Here is a 23176-nt window from a genome sequence, read left to right as displayed (position 1 = left end):
AGGGATGCTCATGCTAGGTGAGAAAGCAGTAACCTTGCAAATGTGAAATCGGGTATGTTCCTATTGTTTTCAATAGAATAAGCGCCAAAAAGTGACAGCACACAAGAAGAAAACCAGACAGGACAAGGCACTACTTGCAACTGTTTATTGAAATGACAAGTGGCTGATTATATAGCCATGAGGAGAGGAGAATGAAAAAAGAGGGACACTGAATACAGTCGCCGACCGATTTTCCGGACTCCAAAAACTCGGACATGCCCGATTATTCGGTCAGCTTCCCGGCACCGCCATTCTCCCCATAGACCATAATGTATAACAACTGCCGAAAGTTCGGACACCTTGCAACCTCTCGTCTGATTTTTCGGACTCTCCTGGAGGCAACTCGGTCGAGAGCACCGTGCACCGACTCTGACCGGTGCACGGTTCGACTTGCTGAACGCCATTTTTGTTTTGAACGGAGCTACCTTGCTGCCCCACGAAGTGGCGCTACTGGAAATCCCCGCTCATCATCATCATTTCTGCCTGGTTCTATAGAGTGGCTCTGCAGCAGTTCCGGTTTCAGCTTAGTAAAGGCCCGTTTATAGTCCGACGTAACGTACGTGCGCGCGCACGCTACGTCACGTCGGCGCAAACGACCCCTCTATAGTCGGGCGCACCGGCGCAGCCAACGTAACCGGCGGCTTCCGACGCGCCCGGCGCCGATATGGCTCCTGAGCCATTCGCGCGTCGAAGTCGGCGGAACTCTGGCACCACAATGCATTGCGCGCGAAGAAAAAGGCGCCAACACAACTCCGCAGACGGCTTTTGTGGACGGCGCGCGACTTGGCGAACCTTCTGTGCATGCTCCGAAGATAGCAGCCTACGGCGCGCGCGTTGAAGTATAGAGGGGATGGCATCTCGGCTGGCGCAGCGCAACCGACGTAGCGTGACTGACCGCGAACGACGCTCGCCCGCGCGCCGATAACGTCGGACTATAAACGGGCCTTAAGCCAGGTCAAGACAATCCAGCAGCTGATTTGTTTCTTCGCGCAAGACGCTGCGAGCAGGCCGCGTTTTTCATTTGTTGGACTGGTGTCGGCACGGCGGTGTTTGCTTTGTGAGCTGTGTCGAGGTTTTGGCGATCCAACGCGGCATACGGAAACATCGCGTCAAGTCGCTAATGGCGCCAACAGTGCCCGCGCAGACTGCGCTGCGGAATGCCGGCAAGCGGGTGCCGGGAGGCCTAAGATTTGTCGCCTTCCGATGTGCTCCCTACCGACGCGGAAAATGTTCTGCCGAGACTTGCGCAGTGGTTGCATTGCGATTCCGGACACCGTCTCATTGACAGTTTCACAGGTAGTGACACTGCTGTACTGACATGCGCAGAACTCGACGACGGCGAGATCATTCGTCAGGTTTCTGCTGCACCGCCGGACGACGACCGAGTCGGTTGTTGACGCACCATGTGCTACGCTGCCGTCGCATGCGGATCGTGTACAAGCAGTGACTGTGCTTTCAGCCGCCTGTAGTGACCGTACGACCCTCTCCGAGATGCGCGTAAACGGAACAGCGTGCAACGGCGCATTCACGATTTCTTTAAGGCTACTGCCGAGCCCGAATAAGTGCGTGGAAATAAAGGATTTCATTTTTTTTTCTTAATCTGCTTTTTCGGACACCTGTTTATTCGGACATTTCCGCAGTCCCCGTGAGGTCCGAATAAACGGTCGGCGACTGTACTTGAATGCGCACATGCGAGAACATTGAAGATATAGGGAATCACGCTTAATCTAAATATAAAACTTATCTAAAAACATGCATTCATTCGTGTATATATTTAAAGACGGGGTACTGACACAGTTATCCCCTCTTAATCTCGTTGGCCTCCAACAACTCCCGCGCAACAGAATCTTTACTTTTATACATGATTGTCGTATCATGAAGCCTTGCTTCACATACCCGTTCATCCTCATTTCCGCAGGCCTTGCAATGCAGCGGCAAGTTAGAACCATATCCATTTTTCAATGATAGCTTATGCTCGCGCAGGCGTTCATTAATACATCGGCCAGTTTGGCCGATATAATCTTTTCCACACTTCAATGGAATGTGGTATACTACCCCTTCTTCACATTTAACAAAAGGGTTCGTATGTTTAATAGAACACCCTACTTTTTTAGAGTCATCCGGACCAATCAGGCGGCACAAAGTAGCAAGCTTTCGCGGCGCGGAAAAAACAACAGGAAATTTGTATTTCACGGCGACGTGTTTCAGATTATGCGCCACTTTATGAGAATATGGAATCACCACCGCTTTATCTTTCTTTTCGACTGATTGACCTTCTTCACTTCTTTTTCTTTCTTTTTTCAGTTTTTTCAGTAACGCCTCCGAAACTGAGCTTAAAACAAAGCAAGGAAACCCAGCCTTCCTCAACTTCAAAATCTGGTCGTCAAAGCTTGCTTGTGCCTTATGACGGCACGATTTTCTCAGCGCGGATTCGAGGCACATAGTAGCAATTGCTCGTTTGAGTCTTGGAGTGTGTAGACTTATACGGCAACACCTCCTTGCGGGCACGGGGTTGGTACATCCAGCAGGAGCCTTCGTCAGTAAGGGTTATGTCAAGATCTAAAAACTGCAAGCTGTTATCCTTGGCTAGCTCGAAAGTAAAATCTAAGCCTTTTCCTTGCTGTTTAAAATCAGTTAAAATGTCCTGCACAGTATGTGAGTAAGTCATGGAAGATCATTCCGTCAGTAAAATTTAAAAATCGTCAACATGCCTAAAAACCTTGAGCACTTTGCCTCCGTCAAACACCTTCGATAGCGTTCTGTCGATGCCCGCAAGGAAAATGTTGCAAAGTACGGGAGCCACGCATGAGCCAATACAAATTCCTTTCCTTTGCACATAAAAGTGGCCTTGAAAACACACAGCTGTTGAGCACAAATAAAACTCCAAGAGTGTCATGAAGTTATCCACGGAAATTCCTGCGGTATTCTGAAAGGATACCTGCCCGTTCATCTCAATGCAGCTCAGGACGGCAGCTAACAGTTCTTTTTGCGGAATAGAATAAAAAAGGTCAACAACATCTATTGAAAACAAGCATCCTAACGAATGGGACTCACGTAAAAAGGCTATGACGTCAAAACTATTCTTTACCACGAATGGGTCATCTATAACCAACGTGTCAAGCTGCTTTAGAAGGCAGCGGCTAACGTTGTTTTGCCAGGAAGCTCTTTTACTCACAATACATCTGAACAGTATATCATCTTTGTGCGTTTTTGCAGTAAAAATACATTTAAACAGTTTTTTCTACATTTCTGGACGCTATTAGCGAGCTTCTGTAGTCCAAGGTCTTCACACAAAGCTATGGCACGGCTCTTTTCCTTACTCGGCTTGAGTTTGGTTACCTTGAAATTCATCTGGATGGCTTGTAGAGCCTTTTCGTTAAACATGCTTGAAATTAGACAACCTGACAAGTTTCTGTGTCTTAACTTGTTGTCATTTAAGAACTGTGTTGCAGAGTCGACCAATGTGCAAATTTGCCGTTTTTTTGTTAAGTAAGTGTTAAGAGCAACCGAGACTAGTTTCAAAGATATCTTCAGTCGAAGTATTAGTTTCCAACACTCCCGAATCTGCCAAATATTGCCTAATCTGACAAATAGTTAAAGTTCAGACAGTGCATGATGTTGCTAGTCAGAATATTCCAACGGAAATGTTTAACAGTGCATAGAAATACTCTCGATCAAATTGATCAATTTGTATAGGTGCTGTAATGAAACAGTTAAGTGCATGTTAAGCTCGTAAAATTTCAGCAAAGTTTAGCATAGTCATAAATTTGGTATATCCGTGTTCTCTATAATGAGGTTTTAATGTATGTCACTCTTAAAGGACCCCGCACCAGGACAGACAGCAAATTTCGGTTATATGCTAGAAATTTTTAAGTCCCCTCTAGGGAGCTTTGTACCACATGAATTTTTCAAATCGGTTCATTATTAGCAGATATACAGATGTTCGAAGTGTAGCGAACCCATGATTTTAGGAAGTGAGCTTCACTGCTAACATACACACTCGCTACTTGCCCTCGTCTAGCCTCCACAAGCAAAGTTCATTCCCTGCATTCTCCCATACCGTAGCCGGAAGGCTGCGTCACGTCATGTCACGTACACGTCATGGTCCCTACCACTTTCTTCACTTTTTTTTTCCCTCTCTCGCGCTTTTGCTACGCGGCGCACTTCCAGTGAAGTCTCGCGTGCGAGCCCACGAGCTGTTGCATTTGTTTAATTTAGCTCTGTGAATGATTTCGGGAACCGTGCACGAGAAGACCTGCATTGTCTCGCTGCTTCTGCCAAATGGATCCCTCAGTGCGCACACATTTGAAGAGGGTGGCACCGGCTCGTAGATCTTGACCATGTTACACAGTGTTGTTGTACCGTTGGCAGTAGCGGTATAATAAGTCAGTGTCACATGAACACTGCGGTACACGTGAGCAGATCAAAGAGCATGACCGTGCGCTGGAAGACGGTCATTTTCTATAGAAAATGACAGTTTCGTTCTCATCGCGCACGACTGCATAACATGGGAACAAACAGACGAAACGGAAGTACACCTTTCTTTATACGTTATGAAGTAAAACGAAAGCACACAGACATTCAGTTTGTAGGTTTTATAATTTCTCTAAACTTTAATTCGTCTATTAAAGCAACAGTTCAAACAAATAACTTCTGTTGCAGCTGCACTTGTGCTAATGACATTGGCTCTTCGGCTGAGAGTGCAGCACCCGTGAAGAGAAAGGCACACAATGTTTGGCTTGAAATTTCAGCTGCTTTCCAGGCTCGTAGCTGTGTAATGCTTTGCAAACACAATCATTAGATTGCATTGTATGCACTGCGCTTGTCAGCTCACAATGGCTAGACCAAGTGAGGGGTCCTTTAAAGTGTTTAAAAAGTTTTGTTTGGCTTTTAGACCCATGCTGCAGAAAAAAACTCCACTTAAGTTTCATGCTGCTGAATGAGAAAATTGTAGACCAACATGAAAAACTCTCTGTACAGCTTTCCTTTGCTCAATACATTTTATATAAAAGTGTTCTTCAGTGCATGAAAGAAGCCCGCGAATACACTCAGTGCCTCGTGTGGCCAGTCACGCAAGCAATTTTGCATGTATTTGCATGCTTCTTTCACGCTTGGAAAAACATTTATGTAGCACGTATCGAGCAACAGAAAGCTATATCGGGAATTTTTCATGTCGCTGCGTAATTTTCTCATTTACAATTTTCAGCTAATATTTTAATATTTCTAATTTTTAATTTTTAATGTTTTAGAAGTTGATTAATTAAGACTAATTACATGATTAGGCAGAATGAAAGAAATTATCTGTGTACTCCAAGAAATGGCAACAACGTTACCTTTGTTCTATCAAGCTGCGTGGCATTTGCATATATATTAAGTTTAGCTAAAATTAAATGGTACATCCTGTATATAAAGAAGCTGCTTTTGTGGTTGGCAGATGAGAATTTCTAAAACTGAGGTAATTGTACAATGTGAACAAATTGCTATAACTCGTAGAAATGTCTCCTTGAATGAGGCCCCATCTCCAGTTCTTTCTGTTCCACTATGCTATAATATTTTGATACTTTTTTACTAGGTTTTCTGATAATTGTTTGTCTTTAAAGCGAAGCTTTCCTTGCCTAAACCCCCCAAAGTAAGGCTTGGCTGCTGTTCCTGGGTCAGGCAGTTGCTGTCTCAGCCAATATATTTGTAGATATGTATACAAGCATTATATCTTCGCCGAATGCAAGCTCCAGCAAACAGGCATATAACCCTGTATACCGCCCACTGTTATGCACAATAAAAAAAAATGATGTTAAACAAGTGCACATAATGTTTGCTCATAGATTTCTCTAAAGCACGCAGACCTCTTAATGGAATACAGTAGCACATTATATTCAACAGTTTCTTTGGGTATGTGCCATGGGGTATCTGCCTCTGTGACAGCAAGAAGTATAGAATTTTTAAATGTAAGATGTCATACTTCTCTGTGCATACACTTGTCATCACCATCATTCCCTTTTAAGCACCATACATCGCCTTCGTCCTCATGACATTGCTGTGTAGTTGTCTGACAGTGTGCATCTGCCAATTTGCTGTTTGCATTTCGGCATACAGTCAAACCTCGATATATCGGAACACGGATATATCGAATTATTGCGTATATTGAACACTTTCTATATCACGTGGAAAATCAATGCATTTTTAATTTTTTTATTTCGAACGGGGCCGGATGTAAAATGGATATATCAAACTCCGCCGCCACAGACCAAGTGCGCTCTGTTGACAGGAGGCGAGCTTTCCCGCAACACTCTCGAAGATAGCGGCGGCGCGATGGGCGTTCCAGACTGCTGCGTACGACAGCTGCCCACATCTGTTGCGCCGAGGGCGCCATTTGAACGTAGCGGCGTACGCACGCGGCGGCTTGGCTGGCTTGGCCTGGCCCTGGCTTGGCCGTGGCTTGGCCAGGTTGGCTAGTTTGACAACATCAACAACACGTGCGTCTCGGTGCGGCTGTTTGTGCTACGCCAGTCGTTCTGTTAGGCCTGTCGTGGCTGGTGTGATGGCTGCAAACGCGAAGAAGCGGACGACCCTGACATTTGCTGCGAAATTGGAAGTGATACAGCGCGTTGAAAATGGAGAAAAGAAATCGAGCGTCGCCGAAGCTTTCAACATCCCAAGGAGTACTTTGAGCACTCTGATGAAAAATAAGAGTGACATAAAGGCCAAGGCGGAACAGAACCAGCACTCAGGCGCGCGGCGGGTGCACAAAGCTGCCTTTGAAGACGTCGAGAAGGCGCTGTACAAATGGTTTATCGACGTAAGGGGCCGGAATATTCCTTTATCGGGACCAATGCTACAGCAGAAGGCCAAGAACTTTGCTTCATTCTCGGCGCCGAGAAGTTCACTGCTTTCGGCATGCGGGTTTCGTGACCCGCATTGAAGAAGCTTCCGAGGAAGCAACCGAAGATTTGACGTTGGATGGCACAGAGGAAGATTGCCAGCTTGAAGAAACCTGCAGCCAGTTCGAGCGTTTTGTCGGTGCTGAGCCACACAGCATGTGCATTGAGGCCTTCGTTGGCGGTGACGACAGCACCGGAACAGTGGCGGAGTTAACAGACGTAGAGATCGCTGCAGAAGTGACTGCTGAGCGGCCAAACGAAGACGCTGCCGAGGCTGATCCAGCGAGCGCTGATGTTGCCCTACTCCCGACTGCAACTGAGGCTGTAGCTTCTTTGCCCGTTGTACGCCGCTACTGCGGCGCAATAGAAGGCACTGGACTGTCTCTTGTGGACCGTTTGGACTATGTTGAGGACGCCGTGGTCAAACACACGGTTACCAATATGAAGCAGGCTACGCTGCTTCAGTACTTTCAGCGAACTAAATAAATACTTTGTTTGAAGCTTCATGTGAGTATCTGTTGCGCCACGATTGGTTCATTGATTGATTTGTGCTAGTTTTTGACGCGTTTTCTACGTGATTTTATATATCGAATTCTGGCTATATCGAACTATTTTGCGACCACCGCGCTGTTCAATATATCGAGGTTCGACTGTAGTTTGTGAATGGTAGCGTGCATACAGGGTCAATTATGAAAGTGGTGCGCATGATTTTATTTTGACGCGACTATCCATGACAGCGCGGTAAAATCGGTCGGGAAATGTCGTGAGGGTTCTGCCCTGCCAACGCAGCCGGTCGCCAGTTTACTCCGAGCAGTGTGAGTGGATAACATGGCACGATGGAGCGTTCTCTTGAACAGCGATATGCTATCAAGTTTTGCGTAAAGCTTGGGAAGAATGCAGCCAAAACATTCAAGAGACTTTCAAGGAAAACTGCATTTCAAGGTCACAGTCCGCGAGGTGGCACAAGGTGTTCAAGGAGGTCTGGGAGGAGGTCCAACAACGACCAGAACCGACGAAAATGTGGACCGTGTGCGGGAATTTTTTCGTTCCGACCGTCGATTGAGCATCCAGCAAATTGCTGACACCCTACACATGTCCACATTTGCGGTACATTGGATAGCGACCGAGGATCTGCAAATGCACAAGGTCTGCACGAAGCTTGTGCTGAAAGTGTTGACGGAAGATTAGAAAGAAGTTCGAGTTTCGTGCTGTCAAGAATTGTTGAGTTTGATTCAAAATTATCCGGACTTTCTTAACTCTGTTGTAACCGGAGACGAATCCTGGATCTTTGAGTGCGACCCAGAATAGAAAAGGCAGAGCAGCGAGTGGCACGCAAAATCATCCCCCCGCCCCAAGAAAGCATGAATGAGAAAGTCTCGCATCAAAACGATACTGATTGTCTTCTTTGACGCCTAAGGAATCGTCCATTTTGAGTTTGTACCGCAGGCAGAAACTGTCAACTCAGCCTTTTACTTGGAGGTGCTCAAGAGGTTGAAACGCAGGTTCGCACGCGTAAGGGCTCACATCAAACACACGGTCAAGTTCCACCATGACAATGCCCCCAGCCACACGTTTTTCATCATTACCAACTTCCTGCAACACTTCAGTTGTCCCCCATCCCCCTTACAGTCCCTACTTGGCTCTGTTCGACTTTTTTCCCAACTGAAGAGAGTGTTTAAAAGAAAGCATTGGGAGATCGTGAAAAACATCCAAAAGCATGTTACAGTGGTCCTGAGGGACATTCCCATCGAGGACTTTCAGGGTGCCTTCCAGGCGTGGCAGACACGTCTACGCAAGTGTATTGATGCAGGCGGAGAGTATTTTGAAGAATTCTAACGATTTGTATAGGTTTGGTCAATAATTCTATTTTTCCCAGAAAATGCACATTACTTTCATAGTGGACCCTGTAAACATAAACTTTGCATGAGACTGCATATTGCATGTGGGGAAAATAAATGCAATTGTATAGTGTAATGCAATCGCTAATAGCTAACTCTGCTATTAACCCTATGCAATTTTGAGTGACCTGACTGTCAGGCACTGCCAGTCAAGCCCTCTGAGGCTTTGGTACGCCTGCTATCTGTACTTTGTTGTCCTTTATGCACAATAAAGATTGTATTGTATTGTATGCATCACCATTAGTTGTGCCGTATTATTCACTTCACATCAATTCTAACATATGCATTAAATCTGCTTTTTTTTCTTTTTCTTTTTTTGTTTCTGCACCTTTAAAATGGTGCGACAGTTTTTTCATACTTGCAAACTACTCATTTACAAGGATGCGATTTGCTTAGGTTTTATGAACATTCCCTCTCTCTATTTCCAGGCACTTCCATTGGCATTAGCAAAGAAGGAGGAGCCAGCTGTCAAGAACAATGGGGACAAAGGTAATGGAAATGCACTAGAATCTTGATGATACAATAGCACCCGATACAAATTTCAGGATGGTACAAATTTCCCAATGATGATGATAACGAATTTTCCCTATGTCCTGGCCCAAGTCCATTAGTTTACAGCGTGCCAAATATCTAATGCTACGAACCTCGTTTCATGCCTTAGTGGATGATGTGAACAATCGAGCTGCCACGCGCCGATGAGAAGTAAAACCCCTGAAACTTCATAAAGTAGCAGCACGCTTTGAAGAAGGCCGTCTCCTCCTCGCACGCCCTTGCCGACGCCATATCGCTATTGGCCTCCTGGCATCACATGGGACCTTGCGCCGGCTTTGTTTGTTTGCAGTTGCACTCCACCGCCATTTTTGCTTCAGAAGCACAATCGACTGGTGAGAAGTGCATGTTGGTGCCGTTGCACTTCCATGTGGGTTGTGTTTGTTGTTTGCGAACCCCCTGAACTAAGTTTTTTGGCATGCGCGACGTCACTTCGGGACGTTTTTCATCACAATGAGCTGCTGCGCCTTCAGATGTCAAAATGAATTCAGCGAAGGCAGAAAGCTCTTCGCGATACCATCCGGTAAGCGCAACGATTTAAAAAGGAAGATGTTGGTTTAACAGATTGGGAGGGAGAACTTCAGAGCGACATCTTTCACACGAATATGCGAAGTTGCGAGTCTCGTACTATAGTATATGTCGAGGCATGTGTAATTTGCTGGTGGCCTTAACATAGTGGATATGGCACAGTTCACTGAGCATGTTGCCGTGTATCAGCACATTTAGACACAATTCCTACGCAACGTGTACTTTGTTTATATAAGCACTATGGGGTCGTATTTTGTGCGCTTAATTTTTATATATGCCAACCGGCTTGAATTCGCAGGTATGCGAGGCTGCATGCGAAAACCTGATTACAAAACCTTTAGATTCAACACAGTCCTTTTCACAAAATGTGAGGCTGGAGCGTGAAAACTCATCTTAGGAAAGCACTTCTCAGCTTTTGTAGTTGCTTACTAGCCATCTTTAGAGCGAATAGCTTAGTTTGCCTCTTACGTTCATGTTCATTGTTGGCGGTTGGCCGGTGGATTTGCTATTAAAGGCACCAAAGAAAAGCGTGTGTGCTCTCCCGAAAACCAATTTTCGGGGTGCATTCTTTGCCGAACGACAGCATTATAGGTCTTTGAGACTTGCGTCCTAATTAGCGTGAGCTTTAAAGTATGTGAAGATTTAGATGCAGCAGGTGGAGTACACGCAAAGAAAACGTGCAATGGCCTGCTCATTCGCGGGCTCGTTTAGTCATTGCTTGTTTAGTTGTTCGCTTGCTTTAACTGTTGGCTCGATCATAACTTCACTAAAGTCACATCCACTAATGTTATTTCGGACCGAGTGCAACTGTCCTCAATGCATGCACCTGTATATTACTGATGGTGCAACTCAGTTCACAACAAATGCGTCACTTCGTGACAGGACGAGATAACGAACTGTCACTCGTGTTCTGTCACTCACCTGAAAGACTAAAAATAATTTACTCGATGTAAGCTCACTATGCTCTTGTTTGAGCCTGAGTGAAGTGTGGTTACCGCATTCCCACTTTACCAACAAATGTTAAATAACTGATTTCATTTTCTATGTACGTAGAGTCCAGACTCGGTGATCAGCCGTATAGAAAAGGCTTGAAGGCCTTCGTTATTCCTGCGTTAATCTGTCGTTATTAATTGCCACAACTAAAAAAACATAATATAGCCCTATCATTCTATTCTTTTCGAAAACTATATGAGCATGAGCGACGGCGAGGTTGTAGTCTGGCAGGCGCGATTGCACGCTGTTTCAACTATTTCTACAGCATCTCGGGCAGAATATTAGTGTGAATCTAATTTGATTCAATTATGGGGTTTTACGTGCCAAAACCACTTTCTGATTATGAGGCACGTTCGTAGTGGAGGACTCCGGAAATTTCGACCACCTGGTGTTCTTTAACGTACACCCAAATCTAAGCACACAGGTGTTTTTGCATTTCGCCCCCGTAGAAATGCGGCCGCCGTGGCCGGGATTCGATCCCGTGACTTCACCATAGCCACTGAGCGAACACGGCGGGTGAATTCAATTTGATTGAATATGAAAATGGTAATGCCTATAGTACAAAAAAGTATGCATGTCTTTAGTACAAGAATATATACAGCAGGCATTCTTGGGGGACGCTACGAGTAATATTAGTGCCAGCCAGCGTATAAATGCCCTCAGGTTTTCCAGCGGTGCATGGTGCCTTTATCAGTGCCTGGTGACAGAATGAAAAGGAAGAAAATGAGAATGCTAATGATACATTCTCAGAGCAAACATAAGCGCAGAACACTTCGTGTTTACTGTAGAAACAATGCGTCGCTGCGACCGGCGACACAAACATTATTTCTGCAGCTTCTATTCGTGACATAATGATGCCCGTTAGAGTAAAGTGATCCGTAATGTTGATTTTAATAAATACCATCGCCACGGTCAAACATTAGCACCAACGAGAGTTCCAATACAAGCCAAATTCAGCTGCAGTGCATGACTGCCGATGGTGCACAGCGAACTGGCTCAGCCGTGCTCGCATCGCAACTGGCGGTGCCGGAAGTATCAGCATACTTTCTTAGTGTAAAACTATTGTGAGGAGAGGGTAAAACACCAACAGCGCTAACAGAACGTGGCTGCTTGTGAGCGTGGGTGGTTCCTTCAGAAGCGCCGTCAGCTACTAATTCGAAGTAACTGGAAAAGGCTTAGCGATGATATCAGCGGTGAGTGATCGGTGGTGAGGTTGCCGGCAGCGCCAGAGCGTAGCCGCGACCACTCCTGTGTCCCTGAATGGCCACATTCCTGTGCCACAGGGAGATCATCTGTGTGATAGGTCGAACTCGCTGTTTGCCAGCAAGACCGCCGTCAGCTGGCAGTTTGCGAACTGCAAACACCGTGCGGCAAGTTGCCATGTCACTAACGTGGATGCGCCTTCAATCCCAAAGCCGTAGCAACCATAAGTAGCTCCAAGGAAATCAACATCACTCTGCTTATGAAAGAACTGCGTATATTTTCATCTAAAATATGCAGAAACGGAACAAGTGATCACTTAGGGAATTCCGACTGCGTTAATATCTTCGTCACTCATAAATTGTATTTCGCTGAAACCCTGAGGTATCGTTTTCTCAACCAAGAAAACAATTTACTGTATGCAATCCTCACCCTTCTCGAGATATTTTACATCAAAGAGCTCTTACAGTCAGTCGATCCTTTTGAAACCGCGCTGCAACATGATCGGCAGTATGCTCTTGCATCTGCTGGTACATGGCTCTCATGCAGTTTTCTGCGCGACACTTCTATAGGCCATTTCTCACAAGTAAATTTGGCCTCGGTGATAGTAGCCTCCTCACTGTTTTCAATATTCACACTGAGAGAAACAAAAAAGAAAAAGCAAATCACCGCCCCTTCTAGTCCGTGAAGATGGTCGAACAGCGAAGCTGTGTTAGTTTACCTAGTGTTACACCGAATGTTACACAATGCAAGTCAAACTTCGCAAGCAGTCTATATTGTAAATCTTTTGTTTCACCATTCTTTCATCTCATTTTCGCTTTTGTGTGCTTCGCGTGATGAGCATTCTTTAAGAGTGCTTTCTCTCTCTCTCTCTTTCTCCCAGTGTGTGTTTTTGACGAGCTTGTTCACGAGCCAACTCTCGCTGACGCTCGCGGTGGGCAGCGTCTTCCTCAGGAGTACGCACTACTTGTGGTCTTCCCATAGTTGTAGCCGGGATGGAGTGTGCGGAACCACTAATCCAAAGCTTCGTATATTGGACGCAAGGCCCACCACTGGAGATGCGGGCCCTGCAATCGTTTTGGCGATTGGTTGGATCGGTTTGACGAATAATATGGCTGCCGGCACTTGCGCTAGCAAGACACGCTCCTAGTATCATGTTTCAATCGCTTTGCACTGTTCATTGGCTGCAAACCGCCAGCATAACATTTGTTTCTTTCGCTGCAGGGTGGAATCAATCATCAATAAATTCGATGCCGATCTGGCTCGATTGCCAAAATTGCACCGTGTGATAACCGTATAAAATTCGCACAAAAAATAGAATTCTCACGGGGAAAGGAGTCACTCTAACCCTTTTCCCCTGTTAAGCTCTTCTTTTCCTCTGGTCACAGGTCACATGGCCTTTTTAGCGAAATCCGATGATGGCACAGTATCCGCATAAACAGCTTCACTGTAAAACAGGCTAAGCTCGCTAAGGTTAGTTTTGTAAAACATAAAAACAATGTGCTCCCTGTGGCCCTGCATTCGTTTGGGAGACCAAAAGTTGCAATGCTTTCTCACGGCGCTGAGGGCTGTGTTTTCATGAGTGCCCCCGGGGCAGCGCTGGTTTCCCTTAGCAAGGAGGCGCCGGTAGCAGCAGACACTGACAGTTGTCAGGGCAACCTTGCTTCGACTGCTCCGATACGCTGTTCGTATTCTGTTGCCAGGTCAACCTATGTAACTCCACCTTGACTCCACAGGCGCGCATTCTCTCCACCCTCCAGCATTGCTTTGCGCTGTATCGTACAACTTGTCGCATTGCAACTTTATTAGGAGCCAGCAGTCACCTGCGACCCACTCTTGCCACGTCAGCAATATCGGCGGCATTCACTTCCGTGGGTAGTCTTATCTCTGTATTTCACGCCTTTTGTCAGCGCCCGATGACAATTCAAAACTTTTCTACCTTTGCACTTCTCAGATCACACAATAAAATGTAGCTTCGTCGCCGCAAAGAAAACAGATTCCTTTATCAGGCAGCAGCTAGGACACAGCAACGAAAGGAACTCGAGATAACCAGGCACATACTGAAATAACCTCGGAACACGCGATGTGCGCAGTTTGCTGCTGCCAAAATGTGCAAAAAACAAACGCACCAGCCAAGTTCACGTTACCCAGCAGAAGTGCTCCCTTCGCGCCACGTGTCTGCTGTAACAAATCGCAACGCTATACTCATGGACAACTTTTCTTGGCTATGAAGCGAAGGCTACGGAAACTAAGCGCGCCTCTTTCACCACTGCTGGAAGTAGTCCCGCAGTTTTGCTCACGTTTTCTTATGTGGGAAATCGAAAACAATACGTAACATTTACCAGTCAGCCTTTGGTATTTTATTGTATTTTTAGTTTGCTCTTTCGAGTTTTCGCACACACGAGACCTTCGTACATTTTGCACATTCATCAAACGCAAAATGACACCCGTGGCTTCTGGCGAGTGTTTGTCGCTTGAGGTCCCACCAATCTATTGACCAGGCCATTGACCAACTTTAACAACAAAAGACAGTTGAAGCAATCAAAAAAAGTTTCTCCAGTGTCTGTGCAGAAACTAAGCGAACCCATCTGGGAATCGCAACCATCGGCATGTACAAACGAGCAAGTGAGCTGACTGCTGCGCCGGCTCTACCGACACCAGAGTTGGTAGCTCGTCCAAGCCCCAACCAACGCCATTACGGCTTTTCCAGAGCTCCGACACAGGCTGCGATGGTCGATCTTCAGAACTTGGTATATATCTGGTGTGAATAAACATTGATTCACGCCAAATTAATTGTATCTGCGTTGACTAAAGCAAAGAGGTTGTGCGAAGTTGGTGAAACCGAAACCTGTGCTGAGTGCACCCTGGACTACATTGCGTGCGAATACAGTCATGTGCAGAAGCTCCGCCCCTGTAGCTTTCGCTTCATAGCCAAGAAAATTTCGCGAGTATAGTTCTCCCTTCTCGCGCTTGCTTTTGCTACTTTTATTTCTGCATGATGATATACAGTGCTGCGCTATCTCTATCTCGGATCTGTCGTATTTGCATGATACCAAGAAGTCGGCTGTGTGTCAATGGGAAGCTGTGCTTGCGCAATCAGCGGTGCAATAGCACCTCCTGAAGCCGATTTTCTCCCTGATTTCGAAGACCACACTAAAAAAAGTGAAATTTTCTCAAATTCTGCAGCGCATTCAATGTATTTTGCTATAAGATAAAGGAATGTGTTAGGATTGAGGGGCAAGAAATGTTAAAATTGGAAATTTCTAATGAAAATTTTGGCATGCCATCCCTTCCCCATTATTTTGCATGTTATTGTGATTGCAATTATATGAACACTGCAGGTGCATTTCCACCGTTGGCGTCACGGTGATGTTCCATATAAAGTACTAAAGTCCAAGTGCGATATCCTGGCTGTGCGTTTTATGCTGTGCGTGCGAGGGTGAGCCGAAGATGGTGGCTCAATATCGCACGCGCAAGGAAGGAAGGTGGGGAGAAAGCACGCAAGGCACCGAGGGGTGTTCTACTCCGCCGGCGGTTATGTATGGTGTGCAGGGTGTCTACCAATCGGGAAAACCGGGAATTCTCAGGGAATTTGAATAGTCTGGAAGTACTCAGGGAAAATTAGCTGTAATTTTATTGAAAGGGAATGAAAGTCGTGTTAATGCTAGCTCCAGTAACAGACGAATCGCAACGAATCATCGTTGACACCGTGTCATCGGCACAAGGTATTGCCAGACTCGTTAACGGCTGATTTTCCAGAAGCCCGATTTTTCGGGCATGCCCGATAATTCGCGCGGCTTCATGGCACCACCACGTACTCCATAGAGTCAATGTATATTGCCCTGACTGCAGGTCTGAAATGACATTAATCAAAGCCACCACCGCCACCATTTCGATTGTCTCGCCGCCTTGAACCAGTGCACTCCCACGCCGATCCACTGGCAGCCATAGCCACCACCGCACAACGTTAGGCCTAGCTGCTTCTACGTTTGCTAGCTTCTTGCCGTACGGTGCCGCATTTTTCATTGAAAGAATTCTCCGCTGTCCGCAATGGCACTGACTCTGCCTTTGTGATCCTCGCGATTGGTTTCGAAGCTCGCAAAGCACAGCGCATTGTGCAATTTCAGTCTCTGAAAGTTAGCTTCGCCTCAATAGAAAAATGTTATGCGGTGAAGCATAACAAGCGTAGGAAGGGGCAATTGTGACAGGACACAGAATGTATTCCTTAATTATACACACGTGCACCCCCGTCTCCTGTCACAGCACGAGCACCGATATGCCTAATAAGTGTACTGACAGGCCTTAAAAGCTTTTTCGGATGTGCCTATGGCAGTTTGAGCCCTTAACTCTTTTGTTACCGCGAGAAAATGGTAGTTTTTTATAAGTCTAGGAAAAAAATATTAACCACTACAAATAACATTCCAGCAGCATAGCGTGTTGTGCATAATGAAATTCTTTTTCCAAAAACATACGTTGCCTAACAAAAAATTTTTAAGTAAAACATAAAAATTCTAGAAAGCACAGTTTTTGCTGCCAGTTGATAAAAACAATAAGAAAAACTATATCTGCTAAGACATTAATGTCAAAGGAAATTCCGAATATACATTTCAAAGATAAATATCTGAGGAAAAGTGTCTGAAAAAATAAATGCTCAGTACACCGCCATTCATCGTATAGAAAAAAGAAACTAAGACCAGTTCATTGCTCATGGCATGCGGTAAAGCAGTTCCTGGATTTTGTGAAGCATACCGTAAAAACCGGAATATAAGTCGAACTTTTTTTCAAAAAACCATCGCGAGAAGTCGACCCTCGACTTATATACTGGACATTGGCAGAAAAACTACGGAAGTCTTGCAACAATGGGCGGATGAAGTAAACAGCCGCCATCGCCATCAGCAGCAGCGCGCCGTCTATGGCGGCGTGGCGACGTTGGGGCACCGGCATTTTGCATTTCCATTGTCGCAAAGTTATATTAATTGAAGGCTGCATTTTCATTTTGTTTCAAAATGAGCGGAAGCCGACGTCAATTCACCGTCGCCTTCAAGAAAAAGGCGATTGAGTACACGAAAGCCCATGGCAACCTGGCGGCGCAGCGCGAACTTGAAGTATCAGAAAAGAGCATTCGGTAGTGGCGGAGGCAAAAGCAACGTATTACAACTTGCAGCAACCAGAAGAAAACGTCATTTCATGCCGGATCGCAGCGGACTGCAGAACTGGAAAGCAAGGTTGCGGAGTCCGTCCGAGAGCTGCGTGTAAGATCGCTGCCTGTGACTGCCGAATGCAGCCGTTTGAAAGGGGTAGAGATCGCACGCGCCTATGGACTGGGCAGCGAGAAGCACTCGTCATCCAAATCTGATCAAAGGCGCTGCTCTGATTCGGAGTAGCGCTTGCGCACTTCGTGCCCTTCTGTGTACTGTACACCCGACGAATTTTTAACAGTATCGCGCGACCATCGACCCGCGTGTTTGTCAGCACCTTGTCATCACGGCACGGAGCGGCGAAATAGCGAAAGTAAGGGCATGTGTACACATGCGCGTATCTCGTTTGTTTCGCTGCTCAGCGCCGTTAATAAGGTGCTGACAAGCACGCGGGTCGATGGTCGCGCGATACCGCTAAAAACTTGGCCAGGTGCACATGCGAGCAGCATTTAAATAAATACTGTCACCATTGTGCAACCCCCTGAGTCGCATTTGTTTCACGGTAAGGGTGTCATGTCTTTCGGTACTTTTGCCATTGATTTTTTTTTTTTTTTCATTTTGAGAATTCGTTAGTTGGGGGATCGACCTATAGTCCGGTTTTTACGGTAGGTGCACTCCGCATTTTCCCCACAGAATGTCTGGTATTTGTTCATCTTTGCCGTCCTCGAAACACATTTTGCAGTTCCGTCTTTTCGGCATCTTCTGAGGATGGTGCGATGAGAAGTCCAGGGAACACACTTCACCAGTTCGTCTAGAGTCATGCACCTCTTTCAGGACCAATTGCTCTCAGAGTAGCTCGGCAACTACAAGATTATGCATTCAAGCATATCTGTTTGCATTTTTGCAGATTTTCTTGATCTCTTCTGCAGAGAAGAGAAGAAACTGTCTTGCGCTGATCCGAAGTGCTGGGCAGAGATGTGCTACGGGTGGTCTTCTTGGTGTGAATGGAAGTTTCCTTGCTGCCGATGGCAGCACATCATAACCAATCGAAGTATACACCCTGAAGATGATCAGGAGAGCTCTCAGGTCGTGCAAGAAGATTGACAGATAAGTGCGCACAAGGAAGGGGACCGTTCAAGGCCGTAACGAAAACTCGCCGGTGAACAGTTGCGGATGTCCCATGCTGACTCAAAACATTGTCGCTGTCAGAGCTTGAATCTGCTTTGCTGTCATCTTCAGAATCATAATTCGAGTCCTCATTACTAAATTGAAGTGTAGGTGCAGCATAGTTTCGAGCACGACGCTTTTCTCGCAACGCAGCTGCGCGGGATGACGCCGTGGGAGCCACTTTCAATGACTGCACAGTGACACCGGCAGCGCCCCTTGCCTGGATTTTATGAGAGGAGTGAAACCGATACTCTTCGAAACTAGTTGAAAATGCCAGGTCCACATGCTAGACATGCGGTGGACCTTCAGAAATACTTTGGTGGAATAAAACGACTTGGACTCCAAACCAAAGCTCACTAGTGAACAGCTGGCGTCATTTTTGGTTAATTGTCACCACTCAGCACGATCAGATGGCAAAGCCGGCGATAAAATTTAATTCTTGACTTACTGGGAGTCATTTGATTACAAAATTTTGATGCTAGGGCAGTGTAATCGTGAGCGACATGATTTTTTATGAAGCGCGGCAGAAGGTGACGGCCATACCTCTTTTCGCTACAACGTATGCACATTCATTCGCAAAAAGGTCCATCAAAAGTCGCATCACTGGAGCGTGAAAATATTAACTGATTCTGAAAGTTCAGTGCCTGTACTAACTACTGGATGACCTTAAGTGGATAAAACGGCTCCAACATGACGAAATTGGCGATCTCAAGTATTGATCTCCGGGGATCGATTTTAATATGCATGGTAATAAAAGAGTTAAAGACATGCATTCATTTTTTTTTTTCGGACTGCCCACTTTTTTGGATGTTTTCTCAGCCCCTAGGGAGCCCGAAAAATCGAATGTTGACTGTAAAACTGACCAAGCGGATGCTTCATATTATCCAAGGGGCGAATATGTGGCAGAAGGAGGATGATAACAGAAAGGACCGATGCACTGAGGAATTAACAAAAAAGGAAGCGTGCTGCCGCCTGTTTGAAGGAGCTTGAACTAAAAAAACAGAGTGTTGGCTGACGCTGAGATGCAGCTGTCCCTCATCCAAACCAAAATGAACTCTTTAAAGCAGTGAAATTCAACACTGAGATATTGTGTACAGGCTGAGAGTATGTCGGGACAGTTGAAATTGACTTCCTAGCTGCTGAGAGAGAATCTTTGTTGCGACAAAGTTCAGGCCTCATACCGATGAGCTTGCTATCAGTTGATAGAAGTAGCTCATACAGTCGCCGACCGATTTTCCGGACTCCAAAAATTCGGACATGCCCGATTATTCGGTCAGCCTCGCGGCACCGCCATTCTCCCCATAGACCATAATGTATAACAACTGCCGAAAGTTCGGACACCTTGCAACCTCTCGTCTGATTTTTCGGACACTCCTTGAGCCAACTCGGTCGAGAGCACCATGCACCGACTCTGACCAGTGCATGGTTCGACTTGCTGAACGCCATTTTTGTTTTGAACGGAGCTTCCTTGCTGCCCCACGAAGTAGCGCTACTGGAAATTTCCGCTCATCATCATCGTTTCTGCCTGGTTAGATAGAGTGGCTCTGCAGCAGTTCCGGTTTCAGCTTAGTAAGCCATGTGAAGACAATCCAGCAGCTGATTTGTTTCTTCGCGCAAGACGCTGCGAGCAGGCCGCGTTTTTCGTTTGTGCGACTGGTGTCGGCACGGTGGTGTTTGCTTTGTGCGCTGTGTCGAGGTTTCGGTGATCCAACGCGGCATACATAAACATCGCGTCAAGGGTCTAATGGCGCTGACAGTGCCTGCACAGACTGCGCTGGGGAATGCTGGCAAGCGGGTGCCGGGAGGCCTAAGACTTGTCGCCTTCCAATGTGCTCCCTACTGACGCGGAAAATGTTCTGCCGAGACCTGCGCAGTGGTTGCATTGCGATTCCGGACACCATCTCATTTGACAGTTTTATAGGTGCTGACACTGCTGTATTGACATGCGCAGAACTCGACGACGGCAAGATCATTCGTCAGGTTTCTGTTGCACCGCCGGACGATGACTCTGAGTCTGAAGATGACGCACCATGTGCTACGCTGCCGTCGCATGCGGAGCGTGTACAAGCAGTGACTGTGCTTTCAGCCGCTAATAGTCACCGTACGACCCTCTCCGAGATTCAGGCTTGTCTGATTGCACGTAAACGGAACAGCGTGCAACGGCGCATTCACGATTTCTTCCAAGCCTACTGCCATTCCCGAATAAGTGCGTGGAAATAAAGGATTTAATTTTTTTTTCTTAATCTGCTTTTTCGGACACCTGTTTATTCGGACATTTTCGCAGTCCCCGTGAGGTCCGAATAAACGGTCGGCGACTGTATTTGAAAATGTTCGACTCGATTCGGAATGGGTTTTACCATTTCTTCTGCTGTGCATTTTAATTTTACTATCACCTTCTTTCTGTTCTCTTTTTGAATAAAATAGATATTACTCCTTCCTATTCAAACTGGATTAAATATATATATATTTATTTTTTTTCAACGTGCTTTCTAGAGAGTGACAGCATCGGGCAACATGATGTCAGCCCGTCTTGACATAAAACAATGTTCTGGCTCATTCAGGGAATTTTGCAAAGGTGCTCAGGGAAAACCTGGAAAACTCAGGGAATTAGGAAATGTCAACTTGGTAGACATCCTGGGTGTGGCTGCGAGGACCCTGTCTTGAAAGCGACCTGCAGTGGGTACACAGAGTCTAGGTGCGCCTATGACTGATAGCCTCTTGTTCGCTGTTTTCTCACAGCTTATTTTGCATTGAAGTAAGCGGCTGCGCAAAGATTAACTCCCTCGCTACCACTTACCTGCCGCAGTGGCTTAACGGCTGTGGTAAGCTCACGTGTATGAATCCCGGCCACGGCGGCCGTATTTCAATGGAGGTGAAAAGCAAAAAACGCCCGTGTCTCATATATTGGGGGCACGTTAAAGATTCCCTGGTGGTCAAAACTAATCCGGAGTCCCCTACTACGACGTGTCTCATAATCAAATCTTGGTTTTGCATGTAAAACCCCAGAATTCGTTCATTGCTGCTGCCATTTTTCCTCACACCAGCATTTTGACAGTTCGCGGTCATCGAGTGAAATGTGTTCATGTTTGCATGTGCGCGCAACACCATAGTTAACTTAGTTAGCAAGTGCATTTTTACTACAAATTTATAACAGCTGATAAAACTACTACACTTAGTTTGTATAGTTATAATGATTTGCTATTGGAATCGATGCTTTGTCTTTGGGGCGAAACTGCGACCTTTTTGGGGAATACAAATTTTTGCGCCGCCCCGAGAGATTGGCATCAAGATTCTACTGAAATAAATGCACATGCATGTGTGCCGCAGAATCGTTACGAATCTGTACCACATACAGCTGAGAGCAAAAGCCCGGAGACCACTGCATCAGCAAAAAATAACAATAAATAAAAAATAAAATGAAAAAAGAATTTCTTCCGTACAGCCATGCAACGTGAAATTGTCTTAATTCATGACGCTGGTCGAGCAGGCACACCTAGGCAGTAACACATGGTTTCAGCCTTTATGCCTAGACTGCGAAGAAAAAGAAAAGCAGTTCTGGTCCTCAGACTTTTCCTCTCGACTGTACATCATCTATCATCCTTTTGTTTAAGTGGATGTCATACTGCAATAGAGAACCAAATATTCCATGTTGTTTTCGGTTTTAGGTGCCAAGAAACGTCCAGCCTCTCCAAAGTTGGCCTCGTCACCCTCTCCTCCACCCACTGGTCGTAAATCGACCACTTTGAGACGTGAAGAACTGTTGAAGCAGCTGAAGGCAGTTGAAGATGCCATCGCCCGCAAGCGAGCCAAATTTAGCTAGCCTTCTGTGACTTCTCCTATCAAATCACTCATTTCTTTCCAACCACCAGTAATCCTATGTAAATAAATGGATTCTTCTGTTGCAATGTCAAAACAGAGCTGTGGCCCCATGTCTTACTGACACGTGCATTTTCGAAAGCTTAAGGGTGCCGGAGCCCGCCAGAATATGGGAAAACAAATGAAATATTAGAGTACCTTGTAACGTTCATATCATGGGGCTGCGTTCACATTTGACCGTGTGGGTAGCTCTACAGTAGCTTTCGGGGCAGTTTGCTTGTAAGCATTTGTGTACTGTTTGCAATTCGCTCAAATAAAAGCATAGCCAAAACAGTGGTATTGTTGCAAGCAAATATTGATACAACAGAGGTAGTAACCGTATTGTTGTGCCATCACACTAGCTCATGGAGTGACACATTTTCTGTCAAAACCACAGTTGTATACATGTTAGGGGTGTTTGAGTAGTGAAGTTTCCAAATCGAATATAACCTCCGAAAATTGAGTCCGTTATAGAATATTTTATTTATAAGCACACTGAAATATTGTTTGCATGGAGTCTTCATAAAAATTCATCGCCCAAGCACTCCGTACAGATGGTTAACCAGCAAAGCTGAAATTTACGGCCCCTGTGTTTATCACTGGGTTAATCCTAATGGTTCATTAAACGACAGCTTGGTTAGGCTGCTGGATCCTCGGTACGCAGTTGCTACTTGTGCTCCGCTGCACGAGCCTGCTCTTGTGTCTGGGCTGCAGCATCGGCACAGCATAGACAAGTTTGTTCCTGGCTCTGCTGCCGGCGTTGCTGATCGAAAGTTGCCTGTTCCTCAGGAGTATGTATGACGCGTGGCCTACCCATTTCGGAGCCAAAGAGGAACTGCTGTGCGCATGCTCGGCTGTGACAGAGAGCAGTTGGCGTGTCCAATCGCACGCCTGTTTTTTTTTTCTGCCAGAGCAGTTTTTGGCGTACAGG

The 23176-nt window shown here is 46.0% G+C and overlaps 2 protein-coding genes across 20 annotated transcripts in view; both read left to right on the top strand.

Annotated features, from left to right (window-relative positions):
• Window positions 1–22307, top strand: part of LOC135903005 (zinc finger CCCH domain-containing protein 18-like) — a 221885-nt gene extending 199578 nt beyond the window's left edge. For all 19 annotated transcript variants that reach the window (XM_065433352.1, XM_065433347.1, XM_065433357.2 and 16 more), the window contains 2 exons: window positions 9244–9304; window positions 22056–22307. In XM_065433352.1, the coding sequence (XP_065289424.1) occupies window positions 9244–9304; window positions 22056–22210 (216 nt within the window). In that variant the 3' untranslated portion in view covers window positions 22211–22307. The remainder of the gene's footprint in view (window positions 1–9243; window positions 9305–22055) is intronic.
• Window positions 4875–7471, top strand: LOC135903017 (uncharacterized). Its single transcript, XM_065433389.2, has 2 exons — window positions 4875–4887; window positions 6919–7471. Exons 1-2 carry the CDS (start codon window positions 4875–4877, stop codon window positions 7401–7403), a joined length of 498 nt encoding a protein of 165 aa, XP_065289461.1. The 3' UTR covers window positions 7404–7471.
• Window positions 22308–23176: the final 869 nt, after the last annotated feature.

This window comes from Dermacentor albipictus, chromosome 1 (genome assembly GCF_038994185.2).
Source record: "Dermacentor albipictus isolate Rhodes 1998 colony chromosome 1, USDA_Dalb.pri_finalv2, whole genome shotgun sequence".
NCBI classification, from domain to species: domain Eukaryota; kingdom Metazoa; phylum Arthropoda; class Arachnida; order Ixodida; family Ixodidae; genus Dermacentor; species Dermacentor albipictus.
This window is presented reverse-complemented; position numbering and strand designations above follow the sequence as displayed.